General features: G+C 39.6%; 1 protein-coding gene across 1 annotated transcript in view; it reads right to left on the bottom strand.

The window, feature by feature from the left end:
• Positions 1 to 23,352, bottom strand: part of clstn2a (calsyntenin 2a) — a 170,256-nt gene that overhangs the window by 13,764 nt on the left and 133,140 nt on the right. The window contains exons 10-12 of the mRNA XM_085141243.1: positions 9,256 to 9,418; positions 3,887 to 4,053; positions 3,461 to 3,609 (exon numbers count right to left, since the gene is read on the bottom strand). Of these exons, the coding sequence (XP_084997369.1) occupies positions 3,461 to 3,609; positions 3,887 to 4,053; positions 9,256 to 9,418 (479 nt within the window). The remainder of the gene's footprint in view (positions 1 to 3,460; positions 3,610 to 3,886; positions 4,054 to 9,255; positions 9,419 to 23,352) is intronic.

The raw sequence follows: 23,352 nt of genomic DNA, 5'->3' as shown, positions 1-23,352 counted from the left end.
CAACCAGCATCCAAAGAAGAGCTTAAGAACTACTACATGCTTTATTCCCATGTATGTTTGGATCACTGCTCTTTTCATTGTCATGCCCATCTTCCTGGCAAAATATAAAGAAATAAAGGGTTGGCTCTAGACTTTTGCGTAGGATTGCATGCAATAAAACCTCTTTTTAAGTGCTAAATGTATTTAGAGCTTTTTAAGATTATTTTAATTTCAATAATAATAATTTTGGGGGCTGTAAGAAGATTTTTCTTGCAGTGCTAATAGTGCCCGCTCATTTCACACCAGTATGAAGAAAAAACCTCCAACAGTTCAAACTTAGAAATTTATGCATATTCAATCCCTCTTAGCAAAAAACTGGTTTAGAAAATACGTTTTCAGGGGCTTTAAGTGGCCACTGAGGTGCTTTGTTTGTGCAATCAATTTTTACTAAGGCATCATAATTGATTACCACTTCTGAGGTTTGTTGGATTGCCAGAACAGGTTGGCAACAAAAAAGAAAAACTGGCAAGAATTCCAAATTCTCCATTGAGTTTGTTTTACTCACTCATCAAACAGGCCAGCTGCTTTATGAAAACAAAAATATTTTCTTTCAGTTTTTCCTGTTAAAAATCATTTCCATTGCTTTATCACGAGAAAATCTTTTCTATTCTGGACAAAAATTCTACGAAAGGATGTGAATTACATTTTTATGTCGGTTTTATTGTGTTGTAAGTAGATTATATCACTATAGAAAAACCCAGTTTCAACTGGACTTAAGTTGAATCAGTGTGATTATGAAAGCGAGCAACCATGAACTCTCACCTGCACATAAAAACATCCCACTTATGTATAAAGAAATGAAATCCACAAAAGGGGATGTTAGCTTTTGAGGTCTCAGATCAATCTTGGCTTGTTACCTGCCTTGACCACATGGCCTCTAGTGCATCACTTTGAAATCTGTCCGTGTGTGTGTCTCAAAGCAAAAGCTGCTCCTGGAAACAACACTGCTGTGGGAACTACTACACAGCAGTGTGGTAGTTCCCACAACAGTGGGTACACCCGCTGAGTACTATTTCAGTCTGTTTGTGTGTGCACTGTCAGCGCGACAGGGTTGCAACCCTTCAAGAAGCAGCCTCCAAGATGGACACAGTCCAACTCATGGATGCTAACAAAAGGGTGCCAGAAATGCCAGAAAATGCCAGAAACATCATTTTTAATTTAACTACACATACCAGGTGTTTTTGTACCTGTTGTATAGACAATATTTTAAAGATGGATATGGCCCAAGAAAATGTTGATAAGCTACTTATGATGCCAGACAGGGCTTGTGACATGGAGCAAACACCCGCGGCTTTAAAACAACACAACGTCTTAAAGAATTTTCTGAACACTGTATGTGTTTTGTGACTACATATTGTTGTTTTTTTCCCTATTCAAGGACTGCGGATTCAACATATCTGCTGAGTGCAAAGGCGGATCTATCTGCCGTTATCTCGAGGAGCACAGTGAAGTGTTGTCAGAGTCAGACAGCCTCTATTGTTGCTCCTGGAGCTCGCCTCACTTTATCGACCAGCACAAAGCTGATTTGACCCGCCTGCGTTTGCTGCTCAACAAACGAACAGGTGCTGCATGGCTGTGGAGACAAGACGTAAGACACGTGAACATGTACCAAGCACTCAAGCTAGACACAAGTCTCTCTCTCTGGGACAGTAAGCAATATCTATATATGCAATCAAGCATTGTTGCATTCAATGTGCTACAGCTTAGTGCTTTGAAGCAGATCGGTTCAGACATGAGCCCCGTAGAGGAAATCCATATCAGTACTGGGATGTAATAATGATCCAATAGGAAACGCAGGAATGAGTTAGTCTCAAAGTAGTAATTCAAACATGGGTGCCACTTATAATTACCACTGAAATCTTAAAAAAAAGACATAATCGTAGTCATTATCGCACAAGATGAAAAAAGATTTTTCGAATGTTTCGTCTCAAAGGGAAAGAGAAAGTGAATTCTCTGTGAATTTGTTTAACAAAACCCTCAGTTGTATCTTTTTTCGTTTGTTAACAGTTAACAGTGCATGCATATATATATATATATCATACAGGTACACATTCGGTCTAGTGGTGAAAATATAGAAAGTATCAGCTCACCAAAAGCCAACCGAATATGAATCCAAATTCATGGACACGTTTGTCTGTTTGCAGTACTGGGAAATAATAACATGCAGGAGATTTCTGGACAAGTACTTGAAAGAGAGGCAGGTTGAGTGACTGGCATCATCATCCTGAAGTGCTGCTGCTACTAGTGAACAAAGTCAATTTAATCAAGTCAAATCAAATCAAAGGCAGAGATAGAAGCACCAGAAGACAGAGGGAGAGAGAAGAGGGAAAACATAACAAAATCAAGGAAAATAGACTCTAGCAATATGGTCTTTGCAATCACCAGGGACAGCTGGCCTGCTTATTGGTTTAATAATTTTTACACTAATGATCCACCCTACGCCATCTCACTGAGAGCTCGGCTCTGGCAGCTGCTTTGCTCACCACTGTTTCTGTTTGTTAGCTGTTTGCATAGCCTGTGACCACTACCCATCTTATGCTGACCACCTTCTTTAAACATTTTACGTTCGATTTCTGGGGATTTTCACAAACATTAAAATGTCAGAAAGAGTTCAAATCTTAATGTCTAAAGAAACAGGTGGAAATTAAAAAAGAAAACAAAATGCAGAAGCCCACGACACATTAAATGTGCAGCTCTTCTGCACATCAAACAGGTCCCTAAATCGCTCCATTACACACTGAATGTAAGAAGGACTATCTAATTTTAACAGTTGCAGGGGGCGGCGTGTTGATGCTGTGGTTAGTACAGTTGCTTTTGGGTAGAAAGGTTTTAGGTTCGAACATGCTGGTCAGCTCATGCCTTTTAGTGATGAGTTTGCTTGTTCCTTTAGTGCTTGCATGAATATTTTCCTTTCCCCCATTGCAGCTGGTAAAAGCTCATTAGGCTAATGTGGGGTGACATACTCCAGTATGTCATCTAGCTAATAATTATATAGCCTGTGTACTGAAAACTACAGAGGTGTGATTTCCACTGCAGGAAGCTAAGCTAATGACCAAATCACTATACATGAAGACATCTCAGGACAAGATTTAATGCTTTATGTTATGACAGGTGGGTTTATGTCTCCAGTAAATGTTTGTGCACAAAACATCCTGAGTATTCCTCCTCCATGAATAAATCTGGTACCACGAGATTTCCACAACATGTGTGCGTGCGTGCACAGCGAGTACCAGTCTCTCAAAGTCAATGCACCCCTGAGCAAGTTGTTAACTCACAGTACTTCCAGCAGAGCTGCTCCAAAGCTGAGCTCCTCAGCTATGAACAGGTGCACGAAAAGCTGGATGTTTAAAAGCCATGGCGTGTGTTTCGTCTCTTAAATAGCTGAGATAAAAACGCACTGTCAGAGTAAATGTGCACTCACTGTACTGTAGTGGTGATACGCAGCCGTCGGAGGCCAGGTGTGGGGAACTGGCGAGAATTGATGTAGGAGACCTTGGTCATGGCCGTGTTGATGCTGTCCACATCTTCTCCTTCCACCACCAGCACAGACTGGGCCGGGTTAAAATGAAACTGGGAAAAACCAACAAATGACTTGTTCTCATTCAGAGTAAAGTAAATCAATAATACGATGAGTGGAGGTTTAGAGCAGTTTTATCAAAAAGCATGTAGATGTGGACGTCTTAAATTCAACTCCATTATATTCCAGAGATTGAAATGAAAGCGCTTTAACTTAAAAGCGGCACATAAATAAGTTATGGTGCTTTCCTTCTTCCTTTTAGACCAATGCAAATGCAGTTGGCTGTTACTGCGGAGAAATAAGTTGAATGAATCCATTTTTTCCACGCACCTTTATGTCCTTAGCGAGGCTTTCAAGGGAGTTAATATCAAGACCTTCTTTGCAAGCCTGCAAACAGGAGATAACCTTCTGGGTTTCGATGCGACCCGGTCGGATCGTCAGACCCGACAGGCTACCACGGAAATACTGAGTGAACCTTGGGGTTGCTACCTCGCCACCTAGTGGGGAAGAGAGAAGATATATGATATATGAGAGGAGAAAGAAGAGGAAAGAAGAGGAAAGTACAGACGTAACAATATGGAGAAGAAAGCTAAGTGAAAAAGGGGTGTGTGCTTTTCTAAGGAAATATACAGAAACCATGGAGAGCTATTTCTCTCAAACTTTTAGATTAAAAGAGAAACATGAAAAAAAATTACATCAGCTCCAACATGAAAAAAAAAAGTACTTTGATTACTTTGAAAATAACATTGCTCTTTAAATAGGTGTTTAAATAGGTTTAGGTAAAATTTTTAGGTTAGGGATGTGAAATGTACACATACATTAAGTGCTGTACACTCTAGATAAGTAAGAAAAGCAGACATCATGACCTACAGAATATAGTCTGCAGTATTCAAGGAAACATCGCAGGACGCAACAGAACAGCGGATTTTGACAGCTTGTCACATTGGATTTATGACTTTGACAGATGGTAGCGTGAGTTTGACCTAAAATGTTCTGCGACTGCCACAGCCGGTGGGAAATACAAACTAACCATTCATATAAGCTAAATAAAACCAGTAAGTGGAAGCCAACACCTTGGCACAGTCCTCTGTGTAAAAGGTATCACAGCAGTACAGGCTGTGGAGGTCTGTCAAGCCCTGACATCTTCTTAAGAGTGCACTTTTTTCATATGGAGAGCGTAGCCGATTTTCCTGTCAGCTCTGCCCCGTGGTACAATTTCACCACTTCTCATGACAGGTGTAATTTCCATACAGGTCTAACCTCCCCTTAAGGTAAATTACTTCCTGCCTGAGTCTTTCAGGTCAGTTATGGCTTACGTGTTTGACAATTCTCGTAAAAGGTGACAGCAGCTGCTCTTAGAGTAATGCAAAAATGGTGGATGTCGCTCTATTTGTAATACACCGAGTGTCACGAACAAGTATGTCACAGTAGCAATGAAATATTTACACAGTCTTTAATTGAATTATATTTCCAGTTCTAGAATTTGATCATTATTATTTTCACTGAAACATATTGATTTTATTTTATCTGGGAAAATGACTTAACTTCTTTATTAACCCAGACAAAAACAGTAGTGTGTGTATCAAGTAGTCCTCTACTGGTGCTTCTTATTCAGTGCTTCCCCCCCTTTTCGTTTTCAACTGAATATAACTTTTTAGCATCGCAGAATACTGACTCAGCAGTTTTGTTATTTAAAGTTGCTCACTCGTTTAGCAGAGCTAGGAGGTTCTCCTGGGACAGAGCTATTCTGTACAGAGGCGCTCGGGGGAATTGTAGACAGACACTGCAGATGATATTCAGAACTAGATGGCCTGCACAGGGCTGCAGGCATCTACTCCCTCAGCTCAGGCAGTGTGAATCATACAAGGGTGTATACATGTGGAGCTGAGAGAGAATGATCAGCAGCAGTTCCTGCATCACATATTGTAACAGAAAATGTATTGTTGGTGTCTGTAATTCTACACTAATGTTTCACATGAAAAAATACAAAAACTACATGGCAAACATCTTGATCCACCTCTCATTTCTTTACATTCTGCAAATGGAAAATGGACAACACGTGGAGCGATTTGCAAACAAACATGTGGATACAGTATATCAGACAAAAAACAGAGTTTGTGCAATTCTAACAAACTGGAAAATCAGTATTTGATATGACGACTTTTATTCATCAGCACAGCCTGAACTCTCTTAGTCAAGCGTTCTCTTAATGTCTTTAAGTAGTGTTCAGGAATAGTTCTCCAGGCTTCTTGAAGGATATTCAAAGCTTTGGATGTTGGCTGATTGCACTCTGCTTCAATAATGTTGAGATCTGAGCTCTAGGGAGGCCAATGTATGACTGATAATAATCCCTTGTATGTTTTTCTGTCCAACTATGCTTTTACTGTACTGGCAACATGTGGGATCATTGGGCATTGTTATGGTGAAAAATTAAACTTTTGCCAATCAGATGCTTTCCAAATGGTGGTTCAAAATCTGGCCGTAATTTGCTGTGTTTTTATCAATTTTGATAAGATCTCCAACACTGCTGGCTCAAATGAAGAGCCTCCAATGACAGAGCCTCCATCATGCTTCACAGGCTGCTGTGGACACTTATTGTTGTAGCTCTCTTCTGACAATTTATTGGAAATATTTCACTTTGGGTTAATCGCTCTGTAAGACCTGTTGCCATGCACATTTTGTGTGTATGTCTGTTAAGGTATACTTTTACTGCATTGACGGTGTGAAAGAAGTTGTTAATAATCAGATGGCTTCAAGATGGATCAAAATTTGATGATACTTTTCTCAGCACCATTGGCTGAATTGGCTCCAAACCACAACAGAGCTTCCACCATGTTTTACAGATAGCTGTAGACACTCAGGCTCACATTTTTGAGCCAAAAATGACAAATTTGGATTCATTCACTCCATAAGACCTGTTTCCACTGATTTTCTGTCCAGTTCTTGTGTAATCCGGCATACTTCAGCCTTTTCTCCATTTCCTTTCCTTAAGTACAGCTTCTTGACAGCCACTCTTCCACTGAGACCATTTCTGATGAGGCTTCAGTGAGCAGCAGACGGATGAGCTGAAGAGCCCGATATATCTCTCAGGTACTGTGTTAGGTCTTTTATTGGATTGCCCGCCCCCCTATTTCTCAGGGATATGACTTTCAGATACTGGTCATCTCTTTTAGACAGTTTTTTTTTTAGGCCTGCCACTTCTTCTTTTGCTATGTTTTTATAGTTTTCTGACACTTAGTAGATATATCACAATCTGTGTCTACAGTGATACAGTGTTCCTTCACATACAAAATGCAATCTAAGTTTATTTTCCACATATATAGGTGGACTCTTGTTTTTCTTATAGTACATTTCTTATACCCATACACTCAGAGCAGACATGGTGAGGATTGTGCATTTTGGAACACAGGTAGGTGTAAGTGGGAGCAGAGAATTTGCCTGTCTATCGTCTCCCTTTCTTTCTACCTGTGTAAAGGTTTTTCATTGCCAAGACATGTTTTCCTGCAAAATGACATCCAAACATGCATCTATTTTACATAGATTTGCACAATCAACCAAAACGGAATAAAACAGAGAAGAGTAAAAACTGAAGAGTACAATGCCAGATACTATAACTAGCAGATCTTGGATACAGGAGTTGTGACATTTTGGAAACAGTGAGCAAGATCATTCAGAAAACATTTTTTTTAAAAATCATCAGGAGAGATCTCCAGATTTCAAAGACGTACTCTGCATTAAATTACACATTTGCCCTTGGACTGATGCTTTTAAGTACGAGCAAATATGTTTCATTCCCGTCTCAAGGTTACAACCATTCTTGTTTTCATTGTGATTCTCTTCCGTTTTATTTGGGCAAACTGACTCATTAGCGCACTCTAGGTCAATGCATGCGTATCAACATTAGAAAATGTTTGAATATTTCAAAAAAACTGGATCTTGTTTGACTCTGTTTTCCTACTCAACTTTCTCTTGAAAGGCACACACACTAATCACACCCGTAGCCGCGCGCGTTTCATTCACTCTTGTTTTGCTCCCGCTGCTTCGCTGCCATTACTGCGACACCTTGAAAGAGCAGAGCCATAATTAATGTTATTAGTTACAACTGCGCGTTTCCTATTATGACAAGTCAAAACGAGAAAGGTCTGGTGGATTACCTCCAGTCCAAGAATACATGTTTCTTTGCTGCCTTCTCAAAGGATTTCAAAAGGGGTACGTTATGCTGCTTTCTTTTGATTGATGCCTTTCATTTCCCACATAAAATCACCCCACGCTCTTTTTAAAGCTTCTTATTTGCTAAAATTTCTGAATACTGTGAGGGCTGCTTAAAAAAGTCCACACCCACGGCCGTGTCGCAGATTAAATGAAATGGGACGGCGAACTCACATTTGCCGTTCAAGCTCAACAACAAATTAATGCCACAGAAAACTGTTTAGACCCAACAACAGCCAAATCCGTTCTCTGGGGTTAACCTTGTAAAGAAAACAACACGCATCTTCTTTTTGCTCTCGGGGCAGTGAAAAGTACAGTCTAAATGCCTTTTTATTCCACATGTCTCATCATTATGTTGTTGATTGTGGTGAAAGGGAGGATGGAGAAATGAGAGACTCTGAAAGGCAATCTTGCTCGCTAATGGCCTGCAAAGTTATCAGTTGCGGCTTAGTGAAGCTTAAAGCGGCTTCATTGGGATGTAATAGCTGGCAAAGTTGTCCTCCATTCACTCTAGCTAATCCTTCCTTCAGGGCTTTCTCTCACAATCAGAGATTCATGGAAAGAGGCGGCAAGAGAGGGCTGTATGAAGCAAGGAAGAAAATGATGACGACAGAAAGAAAATTGCAATCAGGCACAGGATGAAACAAAATTTAAGCAGCAACCAAAATGCCATCAGGATTGAAGCGTTGGATGATGCTGGCAAGGGTTGTGAATGTGATTTAGGCAGGCAGCAAGAAAAGGATCACTACTGTCTCTTTCTCATATGAAGCACTTTATTTTTGTAATTATTCAAGTAATAAACATGACAGCAGGGTAGCTTTTATTCAGTCCAACGCGATCTCTGCACGCTCCCGTTCCCCATCACTGGAAACGACGGCGCAGAATTTCCTGTTTGATACCCGCTCGGCTTGTGCCACAGGAAACAGGTCGCAGGCCGGGGATGTAAATGTTAGTCTCTTTATTTATTTTCGCCTTCTTTCTCACTATCTCCCTTTGTGATTCAAATGTAATTTTAAACATCTCTGGGCTGCTCTGCCTTTTTGTTGATGCGGTTTCTTTATGCTTATGATATGTTGTCAGCATTTTTCAGGCTGGTAACAACCGCACATTAAAAGAAAACATGTTTTTGACTGCTGCACCTGCAGTTTTCGCACAGACTATTCGGTTTCTTGGAGCATAATGCATTTCATTATGCATTTCAGTGGCCTGCAATGCACATACTGTGAAATGTATTGCTTTCAATAGCGTTCCTGCACAGGGAAATTATGTCACATGTTGAGTATTACATAGTATCAGAATACGCAAGACCTGCTTTCAATTTCCTGCTTTGCAAAATCAGGACAACATATCATTTCCTTTTTTTATTTATCTCGCTAAAGGGATGTATGCAGCCTTGAAACAATTAATTAACCCTGGTGCTTTTAAATAAAGCATTGAAAATGGCTGTTTTTCTATGCTTATGTATGGTAAACACACACACACACACTGACCTTGCCAGCAGGCGCCCACGGTCAGCTGCGTATCGATCTTCGAGGCGTGGATCGGCCAGTCATCCGTCACTAGGTAGGGTTCGTAAGTCACGCCATCCACAAAAAGAGTCACTGCAGGAAATTCCACGTTGATTACATAATAGTGCCATTCCTTGTCACAGATCTGTAAAGCACAGAGAAAAACTGTCATATCGCTATGCTGCCAGTAAATTATATGTCCTCTTAGTACGCACTGAAACACGACAACAGGCCCGATTAAAACAGAAATGAAAAAGGGGCAGCTTTAAAAATACATTACTGAAGCAATTACACGTCTTTTTTTTAATTTTTTTTTATTATTATTAGTATTATTATGGAGCGTATTGCCATGGGGGATTATGTTTATAGGGCTGCTGTTATGAACATGATGATGTTTACTCCAAACCCAAAAGCGCATCCTTGAATGCTCCCTGCCTTTCTACCTCCAATAAATGAGACGCATCAAATTCCTCTTCTTTTCCCCGGATCATTTGCTCCCTGTCGTCAGACCGCTAATGAGGTTTCCGTCTAATGAGCTGTTCATTAAAGGCACACGGTGAGTGACAAACACAGCTGTAGAAAGAGTCGCGCGTCACACAACTTTTATCAACCTTCACAAACATTCTCGATCGTGAGAACTTATAAAGACAGAGCCTGTTCTCTCGCTTTAGCCTTTCTGTGTGGCGTTTACATGCTGACTGGGTTCTCTTCACGTGCACAGTTCAAAGACATGCAGGTCTGCTTAACAGGTGATGTAGGTGTGAATGGTTGGATGTCTCTGTATGTTATTCCAGCTGCTACACTGGTGTACACTGCCTGTCGCCATGTGACAGCTGGGCCCAACAGTGACCCTGAACTGAAGGGGAAGAAGCCAGTATATGTTCCTATTACACAGAATGGAGCTTTCTAATAAAACATGCAATGACTCGTGTTTTTTAGCAGCAACAACCAGCTTTAAAAACAATAATGAAATAATATTTTCTTTTAAGTCAATATGGTATCAAGTGGCTTCTTATTACACATCTGGCAGTTACAGAGAGAATGCTGCTTTAATTTGGAGCTGTTAGAGGCCATCTAATGAAATCAAATTTTTACAGAGGCCTTAAAAATAACAATAGACCAGTGAATTCAAAGAATGGCTTCAACCTTGAAGAGCACTGCAATGCTTCCAAGAAAAGTCACAGCTCTAATTAAAATATCAATACGTTCTTAGCATATTTTACTGTGACAAGACTCTGGCATTTTCTCTTAGTGCATGTTAGGACAACCTGCCGTCCTGCACAGTGCCGAACAGAGTAAACAGCTATAGAAATGAGAAAAAAAAAGTTTCATGTTGTATGCTGTTAAATGGGGGAGTACAAGTATAGTTTATGGCCCAAAGCAATAATGATACAAACAGCACTGCATGGGGCCCTGAACAACTTCTTTCACAAATAATGAGGCCACAGTGGCTGTTTTCTAAAATAAATATTCTCAAATGAAACTGCACTTTCTTTTAAAGGTTATTATTTCTGGGCACTTGAGGTAAATATAATTTCAAAGGTATTTAGACAAGAAAAGGCCAGACTGTTTTACTTTAATCAGTCTGGTGGGCAGGATTTGGTTAAAGATGGAGGAAAAGATTTTTTTGCATGGAGCAGAAAAATATCTGCTAATTTCAGATACGAAGAGAAAACATGACAGGTGGACGGAGAATTTCTCATTAAGGCCAAGTGGCTACACACATGGACACGGAGAATAAATTTCTGCTTAAGCTTACATAGAAACTAATGTAGACGAAACCTTTGTTGGAGCAACTAAGAATCTCGAGGGATGTTAGCTTTATAACATGATACGCTGACAGAAAGGAGAGCCCAGAAACCGCTCCTACCCACTAGACCTCACTTTTTAAAACCACCTTCAGATGTGATGATTCAAGATGTTTTATTGGGATGTAGTCATCACAACCTACATTTTGGTAGCATGACATTCCTCACGTCATGCCTCATTTCTTCTCCTTTTTTTTAACCTTCCTTTACTGTACATTAAGTGAAATATTCGGGCAAGTCACCCGTGTGTTATTAACAATGACAGTGTATTTTAGTTTCATCATCTCGCATTCAGGATTTGCACGGGTACTTGACTAGACAGGCAGAATGAATTGCCACTTTCATTTAGCCGCTGGTTGGCTGACTGCCTGCAGAGGTGAGTGCATGCCTCTACAATTATCAGCACTGTTTATGTGGGTGACTGTCTCCACTTATATGGCATTATACTGCATTTTCCTAGAGCTGTGACTATGTGGAGCTTATAAAAGCACAGTTTGGGACACCAGATGACTTACCCTCTGGGTGCAATGGCCACTGCCTCTTGGCTTCTATTGTGTCCTATCAAGGCTCTTTTCTATACTCTTGTCAATGATTACAGTTTGACTACAGATAGATTTAAAGGGGAAAAAAACATGCTCAAATGATGTTGTTAGACTTGTTATTGAATTGATTGGTCGATATTGCTCAGACAACAAGCAGACAACAAACAGAAATCTGAAAATTTCTGGTACAAAATTTTGTGTCTTGCCTACAGACTGTATATTTCTGTACAAATATCAATGCCACGTAACAGATTCAAAGATGCAGTTTATCAGGATTGTTTTAGCTTAAGAGCTAAGGATTATGAAAATGGCATTAGTTTGCAAATGGTTCTGAATGAGTAACAAAACTAGTAAACCTAAATCCTGTAACTGAAATCTATCCTGGCGACGCTGTAGTGAACGATTCATCCTCGGGGAGAACAGATAGATATCTGCAATACATTTTATGCTGATCCATTCATTATTGAATTCATATTTCAGGTCAAAGTAGCAGACTGAACCACAGCACAGACATGAACAGAGTTAGCATGGCTACAAATCCCTTCGGCAACTCTCCGTTTCCAGACAAACTATAAAAAAGTTTGCTGTAAGGCTGTGTGGAAATATATTGTGTTGTGTGTTGCTGTTGCTTTTCTCTGCTTTTGATTATAATAACTGATGGAGTGGTTTCCAAAAAGAAATAAAAACAAATAACATCTATTTTTATAAGTTTTTGAACGCATGCACAGTGACTGCATGCTTGAAAAATAAATAGCACAATAGCATAATCAGACTGTATTTGAGAAATATCTCAGCACCAAAGCATCACAGAGAATGTAAAACTGAATCTGAAACTTGAACCTGAAAGCTAAACAATGACTAGAAATATTACAGAAAGATCACAAGTCATTTTGTTACAGATCGACTTTCTCGACTAGCTTCAGTGCGAAAATTTATTTGCACATATACTCGACTACTTCATCCAAGAAAGATTAGCTTCTGAATCCAATCTCTCACTGACTTTGTTTATGCAGCTAACTGTCTAAACTGTCTAAAATAAATCGTGCTCACATATTTACAAATGCACACACGCACATCATTAGCAGATACCATCAGCAATTCTCTGTTGCAGAGCCATGTTTGTATACGCAATGCTTGTCTGATGACATATTAGTTAGTGTGAGCTTGAAAGCACTTCTCCTCTGCATCAAAGTAACGAGACAATGAATGCTGAAACAGTTTAATGAGCTGGTCCTCGGGCAGGTTGCAGACCTGTTTAGGATGGATGCTATCATCAGAGCATTCCCACAACAGAAAGAGAGAAAATAGGAGAGACAGAGGCTGAAGTGCAGAGACATAAACATCACGTCTGCACTAACATAGAAGTTAAAAATGCATTTACAGTTTTCTTAACTTTTGGGATTTCCTACCAGGCTAAATTGGGGCATTTTTGGAAAATATTTTCCATGTCAGTTACCTTGCAGGTGTTATTTTTGCAAATTTTTCCTTTCCTACTACCAATAAAAATAAAAACTTAGGTTATATTTTTCACCCTGAATGAAAGAAACATAAGAAACAGGACATACAGAAGACACAGAGGACAGACAAACAGTCCAATGATTCAAAAATCACTTTAACAACCTCCACAGAACATCATTTTTTGTCATTTTCCGCCATGAAACCCTTTTGAATTCATGTGCACTACTGTTTGCAGAGGGAATGTGCAAGTAAAAGTGCTGATTGTGGCTATTAGGTATGACACACTTTGAATATTTTAACCTCAAACCATATTTACATTATTGACACACTCACACAGGTGCTTTCACTATTTCTGTCAGGACTTCTTATACTTGCTCAGTTAGCTTGTTTTACATTTTTCACTTTATAGAGAACATTTGGGCATGCCACTGCAGGAAAAACACAAGGTCAATGTCTTCCATTTAACTGAGTTAGCTAAGGGTTTTTTAAATACTGGCTCACTGTCAAGGCTTACTGGGAACCTTGATGGCATAAAGCCATCATTAACAAAATTAGTTTCTCTTTTTTTCTGCTAGTCTAAACCAAAACCTGCTATGAAGCAGTCTAACAGGAAGGAAATTTTAGTAAACAATTGTTTTATTGTTTAATTCCATCAGAAAGACCAGCACATTGTGTGCAAAAATAAAAGGCTTTGTTACAATGTGACTGTCATTTCCCAGCATTCAACACTTCAGCTTTTTTAAATAATCGGATTAAAAAACCCCCACTTAGAGCGCTCTATCAATTAGACAGAAAAATACGTGTGCTGCCTAAGATTATGTCCTTAATTGTTTTGCATAGATTCAAGGACTGTACAGACAGTATCCTCTTTCTAATCATTTCTCTATCACAGTATAGAGTAGGTCTCTTCTGACAAAGGTTCATCTTGGAGACCGTGGTGACTAAGCCTTACCTTACTCAACCTGATTTCCTTTGTAGAGAATATTACCATGCAGCAGCAGCGACAGTGTTTTATTGCTGAGGATAAAACGCTGGAGATAAGCCAGTCTATCTTGTGGAGATCTGCCACGGTGTATTTACGAGAGGCTATTACATCCTACACACCAGCAGAGAAGAAGGAAGATCTTAAGAGCCACTTGGACCTAGAAAATATTGCACAGTCTCAATTCAACACGGACTCAATTGAGGTTTTTCACCCAGAACATCCCTGGCAAAACAATTCGATGCTGCCAGCTCTGCGTTAAGACCAGCTGCTAACGAGGAAAGCGGCGGCCTCGAATCTTTTATTTTGGGGCCAAACAGAGGTTATAGGTTGTGTGAACCTTTTCTGAGGAGGACACCAAAGCAAAGTTTCACAGACAGCATTAGTGCTTTTTAGATCTGCTAACATCGACAGAATAATGAGGACATTGTGCTGGCTGCTGAGGAGCCCTTTAATAAGGTCAAGTTTATTTCGATATACTGGAGAGGTTTTGGATGTGGGGACTTCCTTAAAGTCTTATAAAATATATATGATGGCGTTTTCATCTGTTTCAAGTGAAAACTAACCTTTTGTCTGATCAGATTTATTACTACTTTAGCTTGTGTGATGGACATGATAACTGTAGTACTGGGTAAAATAACCGTGGATGCTGGAAGTTGTGTTGTTGTCGTTCTCTTCAAACATTCACCAGATAATTTTAGGAAGTCTAGTTTTTCCCCAGAGCCCTCCTTTTCTCTGCTTCTCATCCGGCCCATTCTATGCCCTTTTGTCTGGACTATTTTTTCCCCTACCCTGTTTTCCCCACCTCCACCTCATCCATCCGTCACAACTTCCAGTTCCCTTCTCTTTCCCTTTTCATCTCTTTTGTTCCTTTTCGCACCCCTCTCCTCTGATCATTTTCTGACACAGATGCAGCACCGCACTTTTGATGCCAGCGTATTATGTGTCACCGTGGGAATGACAAGGATAGTGAAATAAATAAATAAATGGCACAAAGCAAAAGAAAGGAAGAAAGGAAACGAGCTTTGCTAACATGCGCAACGGCATGCGCATAAAAAAACATGCAGTTTTCTGTGAAAGGGCAAATCTAGCAAACTTCTATGCAGAAAAAAAAACTGTCCAATTAAAAGAATACAGAGTTGCCAAGTTTTCCACAAGTTATAAAGCAAAGTGTGCTTATCTAAAACTTCTAAACCATCAGTTTCTACTTTGAAAAGTTTTGCCAAACTATTTTAAAAAAGAAAAATATCTTATATCTAATAAAGATCTGATTTGTGTTAGTGATACAACTAAAACAATCCAAAGAAAGAAAGATATGAGGCTCTAGATCAATGCAAAAACATGCCAGATGCTTAAAGTGAAAGGTCTGCTTGAAAGTACCGTCTTTCAGCATAATGTTTGAAATCTGCCTGTCTTTATCTTTCCCCTATATCTCCAGGAGCTCTTACTTGATGAATGAAGCAATATCATACCTGTAAATAATTTAAATTCTACCTTATCGCTGATGTGAACAGACTTTTTTTTATGAACTGAAGGCAGGAATTGGAGGAGAAGAGAACAGACAAGCAATAGTTGTAGAGACGTGTGGAGTGACTGGAAGTGGTAAATAGAACGATGGAAGAAACAAGCTGTTAGTACATTGTGTAGTGCACTCACCATGTATGCAAAGTGCTCAATAAGGAGCATTAAGAAGCCTTTTTCTCTCTCTCTCTCTCTCACACACACACACACACACACACACACACACACACATATACTCCTGCTATCCCTCACCCTCCGGCCCGAGCACACACAGAGTGCAAAGAAATTTACATTTAGAGAGATGAAGGGAGCACCTAAAGCGGACAAAGTCCAGCTGAGCTCTCAAATGAAGGCATTTGAAAAATAGAGGCTAGAAATGAAATAAACACTGGGTGTTTTTGCTCGAGGCAGTTCTTAACATTTCCTCAGTTGCTTACTGTCTTTTTCTGTTTTGCACTCTCAGAAAGGAACAAATGTGAGTTTCAGTGCCAACTTGTGTTTGTCTATTCAAAAACATGCTGCATATGAGTCCTTGCAGTAGATTAAATTGCAAAATGAAAGTGATCCATGGTAAATAAGAGAGAAAACATGACATGAACTGAAAGAAATTATGGAGTCGGATTTTTTTTTTTAACTAAGTGCTCTCATCTATCACAAAGCGTGGTTGCCTTTCTGTCTTGTCTTCTCGCTCCAGATGCTTTTGCTTTAAAAATCTGCTCTAGCAAACAAAACTCACTCCAGCTGCAACGCCCCGAGGCTTCACGTAGGAAAATAACACGTGGATATGCATAATTAGATGTAAAATTGAAACATTTATTAGTCTCTTGTGTGTGAGATGAAAAATTCTCACACTCTGCATAGGCGCTATCTATTACAAACAGAAGGAGAGGCAATGCACGCCACACCACAACCACCCACACCATCCAATTAATCTCTCGGGAAACAAACGGGGCCTCTTAATCCACACAGGGCAGAGAACAAGCCATGGCACGATAGGCATGGTGGAAACAGGCAGATAAGGCAGATAACTGTAGATGGCTTTAGAGACAAACAACAAGAGCAATTCTGCTCTAACTCCAGCATTCAGTCCTCATTATTGATCTCAGACATAAACAATAAATAGCAGGGGTTCTGCAGAAGTTGTGAGAGGTGTAATTGGTGAAATCGGAGAGCTGGTTTTGTGATTCACAACATGGGAGCTCTCACCATGCCCTGTCATATTTACTGTTATTTTGAATTGATGTGAAAAAGAAAAAGAAATCTTTTAATCCTTTCAAAATCTCACAACTATGCTGAGAAAAATACTGGGTACTTGATTCCCCTCTAACCCTTCTGTAATACACTATATTTTGTGCTCTCTCTATGAAGCATTTGATTTTAATGGACACGCTCTTGACTTTGGGGAAATATAGAAAGGTGTAGGTGCACATTAAAGCTCACACTCTTGACTTGCAGGAAATTTAAAGAGAGTGTTTCTTGATTTGTATAGGACTTGGTAAGAACGACAGCTGGATTGTACCGATAGGCTCTCCAGACTCGGGAGAGTGAATAATGTTCAGAAAGGGTAGTGATTCATCCTTTAGTCCATTACCAACACTGAGAAGTTGAAAGGAAAAGCAGGCATCCTGTGTGTGTGTGTGTGTGTGTTTGTGTGGATGGTTGTGTTCACATAAACTCATAAATAAGTCAGTGCCTGTAGATGCGTGCATAACGGTTTCTGTCCAATGTGACATTCCTTCAGAGTATTCGATCGACATGGAAAATGGAGGCTTCTCTCTCCCTCGCTCTTTGCCAGCTTGCTTTCATCACACTCTACCCCTCCTCTCTTAGGCTCAGAATTGCAAAATCAATAGAGCTAAATGGAGTTGCTGCGGAAGCCATTGGGTGTCCTTTCTAAGTGCTGGAGGAACAAGGACAGTACGAAGCAGCTGTGACACTCCACAGTCACCCCTTCTTCTTCTTCCTCTTCTTACCACAGTCCTTTTTCCAACAGCCTCCACTACTCTTGTACTCATTATTCACCTCAAGGCACTCTGGCAGTTCCTGTTCTTAGTTTAGTCTGTTTTAAGCACTATAGGCACTCTGAGATACTAAATAATAAGTATTAATATGCACTATTAATATATAATACACTGTGTAACATTCAGCAGTGAATGTTAAAAATTCTTTCAGTAGTGCGAAAGAAAGGCATTTGGAAGTAGAGCTAATGCTGAGAGTACAGACTTAATTTCATTATTTGGTTTCAGTGTGATTCAGCCTACAAGTGCAATGCATTATCATTTGGTACAATTTATCTTTAGTAGTACTTTGTACTCCGTGCAGGGAGCCGACAAGGACAATCTCTGGTTTGCTGAACCAGTTTATATGAAAGAAATGAAGCATACCTTATTTCATGTCCTCTGCTTACATGACATCTGAATCTAGGAGATGAACTTCATTGATCACTAAACAGTGATAGTCCCTTTGGCTTGTGAAGGATAACTAATAGGAAGATTAGTGGAATTATGATTTACTTTTGAGAAGCCACCATCATACTGGTGGTCACTGGTCACTCAGTCAAACCTTCTTCTTCTGACTTTAGCAGTCATCAAAGCAGACCATCTGCCTGTTCCCCTCACCACATTCAATTCAATTCAATTCAATTTTATTTATATAGCGCCAAATCACAACAAATGTCGCCTCAAGGCGCTTCATAGATACAGAGAAAAGCCCAACAATCATATGACCCCCTATGAGCAAGCACTTTGGCGACAGTGGGAAGGAAAAACTCCCTTTTAACAGGAAGAAACCTCCGGCAGAACCAGGCTCAGGGAGGGGCGGCCATCTGCTGCGACCGGTTGGGGTGAGAGAAGGAAGACAGGATAAAAGACATGCTGTGGAAGAGAGACAGAGATTAATAACAGATACGATTCAATACAGAGAGGTCTGTTAACACATAGTGAGTGAGAAAGGTGACTGGAAAGGAAAAACTCAATGCATCATGGGAATCCCCCGGCAGCCTACATCTATTGCAGCATAACTAAGGGAGGATTCAGGGTCACCTGGTCCAGCCCTAACTATATGCTTTAGCAAAAAGGAAAGTTTTAAGCCTAATCTTGAAAGTAGAGATAGTGTCTGTCTCCTGAATCCAAACTGGAAGCTGGTTCCACAGAAGAGGGGCCTGAAAACTGAAGGCTCTCCCTCCCATTCTACTTTTAAATACTCTAGGAACAACAAGTAGGCTTCATTGAAGTCCACTTCAACCACTGCTGTCTCCCTACTGGGAATGCTCTTTACCACTTCATCCAAATTACTCCAGAATTCCTCTCTCTTCTAATTGACAACTACTTATGGTGTTCACAACCGTCAACATCAGCCCTTCGGTTTCCAGCTTCAAACTCATGATCCTGTCTAACACTCTGTGCACTTCCAGAAAACTCTTAATACAACATTACTGCTACTCTATTACTTTTCCTATCCACAGTACTGTGCAAAAGTCCTGAGCCATTCTTCATTTCTTTATATTTTGCTGGAACAAGAATTACTTGCAGTTTTTTAAAGTGCTGAGCAATAGTCCTCCAGGCTTTCTAAAGGCCGTTTTGGACACTAGCCCCTTTTTCAACCATTTTCAGTCCAGTCCTTATACCTGACCATTTTCAGAGGAATTTTTTTTTTTTTTTTTTTTTTTTTTAGTTGAACCCACTTAATACGGGTCTATGAATCTAACTCAAGGTATAAACACACAATAGCAATTCTGGTCTTGACATTTCTGGTTCCAATCATCATCAGTATGTACTAAAGGAGGCCGTGAGAGAGGTACAGCTGTGAGTGTCCTACAGCCATCTGTAAAACACAGTGGAGGCTCTGTCATGGTTTGGGGACTGCATTTCTTTTTGGGCATCTTGTCAAAATTGATGGAATTATGAATGCATGGATTTTAATCCATCATGCATACCATCTAGAAAGCATCTGATTGGAAACAGCTTTTTCAGCATGACATTGACCCCAAGCACCAATACAAGCATACCTGGATAGAAAAACACACAGTGCAACACTATCAGTCAGGGATTGGCCTCCCTAGACCTCAGACCTCAACATTATTGAAGCAGTGTGGGATCATGTTGACAGAGAACAGAACAAAACTTTAAATGTTCTTCAAGAAGCCTGGAGAACTTTTCCAGAAGACTACTTAAAGAAATTAGAAGAAAGGTCAGACAGTGTTGTAGAATAAAGGTGGCCATACTTGAAACTGCGGTATTGAATTTCAAGGGAGAAACTCTGCTTTTGCCTTATGCATTGTATTTCCACATATGTTTGCACATCATTCAGTAAGTAGCTGCATTGTTTTGCCATATTCATTTAAAAACATAAAGAAATGATTACTGGCTTAAGACTTTTGCACAGTACTGTACACTGTGGTACAATAGTGTGAATGCACCTTGACCTGCGTCTTTCCACTTTGTCTCCATTTGCTTTAGCGATACTTCCAGCTTGTTGTTAGTCTATGCCGTTACGTTCAGTACAGTAAAAGTAGAGTGTTATTTGCAACCAAGGAATCCGGTTATGATTGTTTCTGTGTTTTTATAAACTTGTGGAAGGAAGTAACATTCTGTGACCTTAGCTGGAAACAGCCTTCTCTGTCACTGCTGGGATGAAGTCCAGTTAAAGCTACTGATTACAAAGTTTTGACAGGTGTCTATATGTCTCTCTGTCAAAAAGATTTTAGTGAAGATCAAAATGAGCATGAAATTTAAAGCTAAGTGTGGTTTCACTAATGCCTGCAAATAAAGGGCAGTGGAAGTAGCCCTCAAACCTTTTAACGCCCCAGTGCTGCAACTTTGTTTCTCTCTCTCTCTCTCTTTGTGTGCGTGCGTGCGTGCATGCATGCATGCATGCGTGTGTATACATGGCTGTCTGGTAAACATAATATTTTGATGGGTTTGGTTTGAGAACTAATTGGCATGATGGTCCCTGGTTGCCATCTGAAAAAAATCCAAATAGGGTTTTTTTTGTAGACGGTTGGCATCAGCCGTACTCACATATCAAATACTGTGTACTGCTTCAGGGCACAGATCAGATTTTGGTATCTGTTCTTAAGTTTTAAAGAGGAGCATTTCTTTCTAAAATGACCATTTTGCACTTAGATTTAACAATAACACATCAGTTTCATGCATGTATTTCTATTTCTATCTCCTTAAACTTATGCTCCGGCGTTTGATAAAGAAACATGACAAAAAAATTGCAGCAAATCACAGTCATAATCAGTTCACGATAATCACAGAGCACTTTTTTTTTCTTTGCTCTGTTCATTTATGTACTCCTCTCATTAACCTCTGGTATTTCAGACCAGTTTCCATTTATATTTAATGAGAGTCTCTGCACAAGTGATTTGTAGTGGTGAGCAGCACCATCACAAATTCTCTTTGACTGCACAGCATAATCCCTCCACGGTCTTTCACAAGATCCAGCTAAAGGAGCAAATGGGATCCCCACTATCTGAACTATGAACTATATATATATATATATATATATATATATATATATATATATATATATATATATATATCTGTGTGCGTGTGTGTGTCTGTGTGCGTGTAATAGCAAAGACTGAGAGAGAGGTAATAGGAGAAAGATAACAGATGCAGAGAGAATGAGAAAAAGCAAAGCAGAAATAGAACCATGTCTTGAGGTTGTTTGCTTGGAAAACTTAGCAATCTGCTGCTTGGGTGCCCTTCTCTTTGTCACATCCACCTCTGTGGGCCACAGGAGAAAATAACAGTGGACTGAGGAAAGCACTTTTCAATCTACCTTTGACCTAGAACAAACAACTACCTGGCTGGAAGGTACACCTGAGAAAAACACATTTTGTTGTACCTGTGACCTGCAACAAACAACTGTTCTGCCTGGAAGGTACACACCACCACTAACAAAGATGACAACCAAAAAATACACTGATGTTTGTATGAATGCAGGGAATTACTGCATATGCCCCCACAATGAAAAAAAAAGAAGAAGGAAAAAACCAAGAAAATGAATTTGCACTTATTTTTCAGTGCAAACCTACAGATAAAATATAAACCATAAGCCAGAGTTGAGATGCACCATTGCACCGACAAAAAGATCAAATACAAATCTTTTATAATCTGCTTTGTGAGTGGAAACTTCTGAGAACTCTCCATAATTATGAGGCATTTTCTAATAATTTCAAAATGTGGCTGATAAATGTGCCATCCCAAGAGTAAACAATTAGATTAGATATACAGCTAGCATTCATTATTACAGTGGTGAGCTGGGAGGGTTCACTGGATCATCAAAATTATTTAGACATGAGGGATTTTATGATCTTCTATACATATGAGACTTCCTTTACTCACTGGTTACATTTAAGCCCAAACATAATAAAAAAAAACCCCCGCAAACACTATGCAGACACAATAAAGAGACTCACACTGACTCAAAACGGTGGCAGAGGGCAAAAACAACCCTTCTGATAAAATAATCAGATGAAAAATTGAACCATGTGAATGATTTAACTAGATTACTTTCTGGCTGCTTTCTTTCTGCACATATATTTGGGCGATTAAACTTCTGCCCTTTTCACAAAACACAAACTTTGCAGCTAAACTCGGTGGAAGCCTTGATTTTAATACAAACACTTAAGAAATAAGAGCAACTTGATAACAACAACAACGGCGCCAAACAGACAATCATTCGCTGAGTTGATTAAACGCGAGTTAAAGAGGAAAGACAGCCTTTAAGGAAGGGAAATGAGTCACATATTCATGAGCTCTGCAAATGTCACGCTGTTTCAGTAATGTGCACGCAAACAGACAATATGTAAATGCAAACATGATCTCCCAAAAAAAGTTGAGCTGCTGTTTAAAATGTAAATAAAATCAGAAATAATTTGAAAATTGAATGAACCCATATTTTATTCATGATAGAACATAGAAAACATATCAAATATTTAAATGGAGGCATTTTGCTATTTCATGAAAATATTAGCTCATTTCAATTTGATGGGAGCATTGTGCCTATTTAGCAGATCCATTTTTTTTCTACGTAAATGGTTAGTCTTCTTCTTAACCATGGAATTCCACAAGGTTAAGTGCTGAGACCAATACTTTTTACATTATAAATGCTAGCCTATGTCCTTTAAGATGCACATTAAACAAATATATTGGAGTGTTTTTATTCATCTGTGCAATATCTTAAAGTGATGCTGAAGATCTAATTCTGGCATTCACTCTACGCTGAATTATTGCAATTCATTACTATCAGGCTATTCTGAAGTTCCCTGAAAAGGCTCCCAGTTAATCCAAAACACTCCAGCGAGAATACAAACAGAAAGAAAGAGAAGAATGTATTTCACCCACATTGACTTCTTTTCACTGGCTCCCTGTTCAATCCAGAATTTAATTTAAAATCCTTCTCATCACATACAAGGTCTTAAATAATCAGGCTACATCCAATCTTAAAGACCATATTAGTCTAATAGGGTCCTTTCTCTCATACTCCAGGCAACTTGTGGCTGCTAAAGTTTCTAAAAGTAGAATGGGAGGCCTTGAATGCAACTCTTGCCAATGCCCTGTCAGCCTGGACACAGCTCCCAGTTTGGGGGGGGAGGGGGGGGAGGCTCCCAGTAGACAGCCGCTCCATTTTTAAGATTACACTTTTTAAGACCACGCGTTTTTGATAAAGTTTGATAAAGTTAGGGTTAGATTCTCTGACCCTAAAGCATCACTTACTTATGCTGCTATAGGCTGAGACTGCTGAGGTGCTGTGTTAA

This window comes from Neolamprologus multifasciatus, chromosome 18 (assembly GCF_963576455.1).
Source record: "Neolamprologus multifasciatus chromosome 18, fNeoMul1.2, whole genome shotgun sequence".
Classification (NCBI taxonomy): domain Eukaryota; kingdom Metazoa; phylum Chordata; class Actinopteri; order Cichliformes; family Cichlidae; genus Neolamprologus; species Neolamprologus multifasciatus.
Note: the sequence above shows the minus strand (reverse complement) of the source record. Positions and strands in the feature narration are given on the sequence as shown.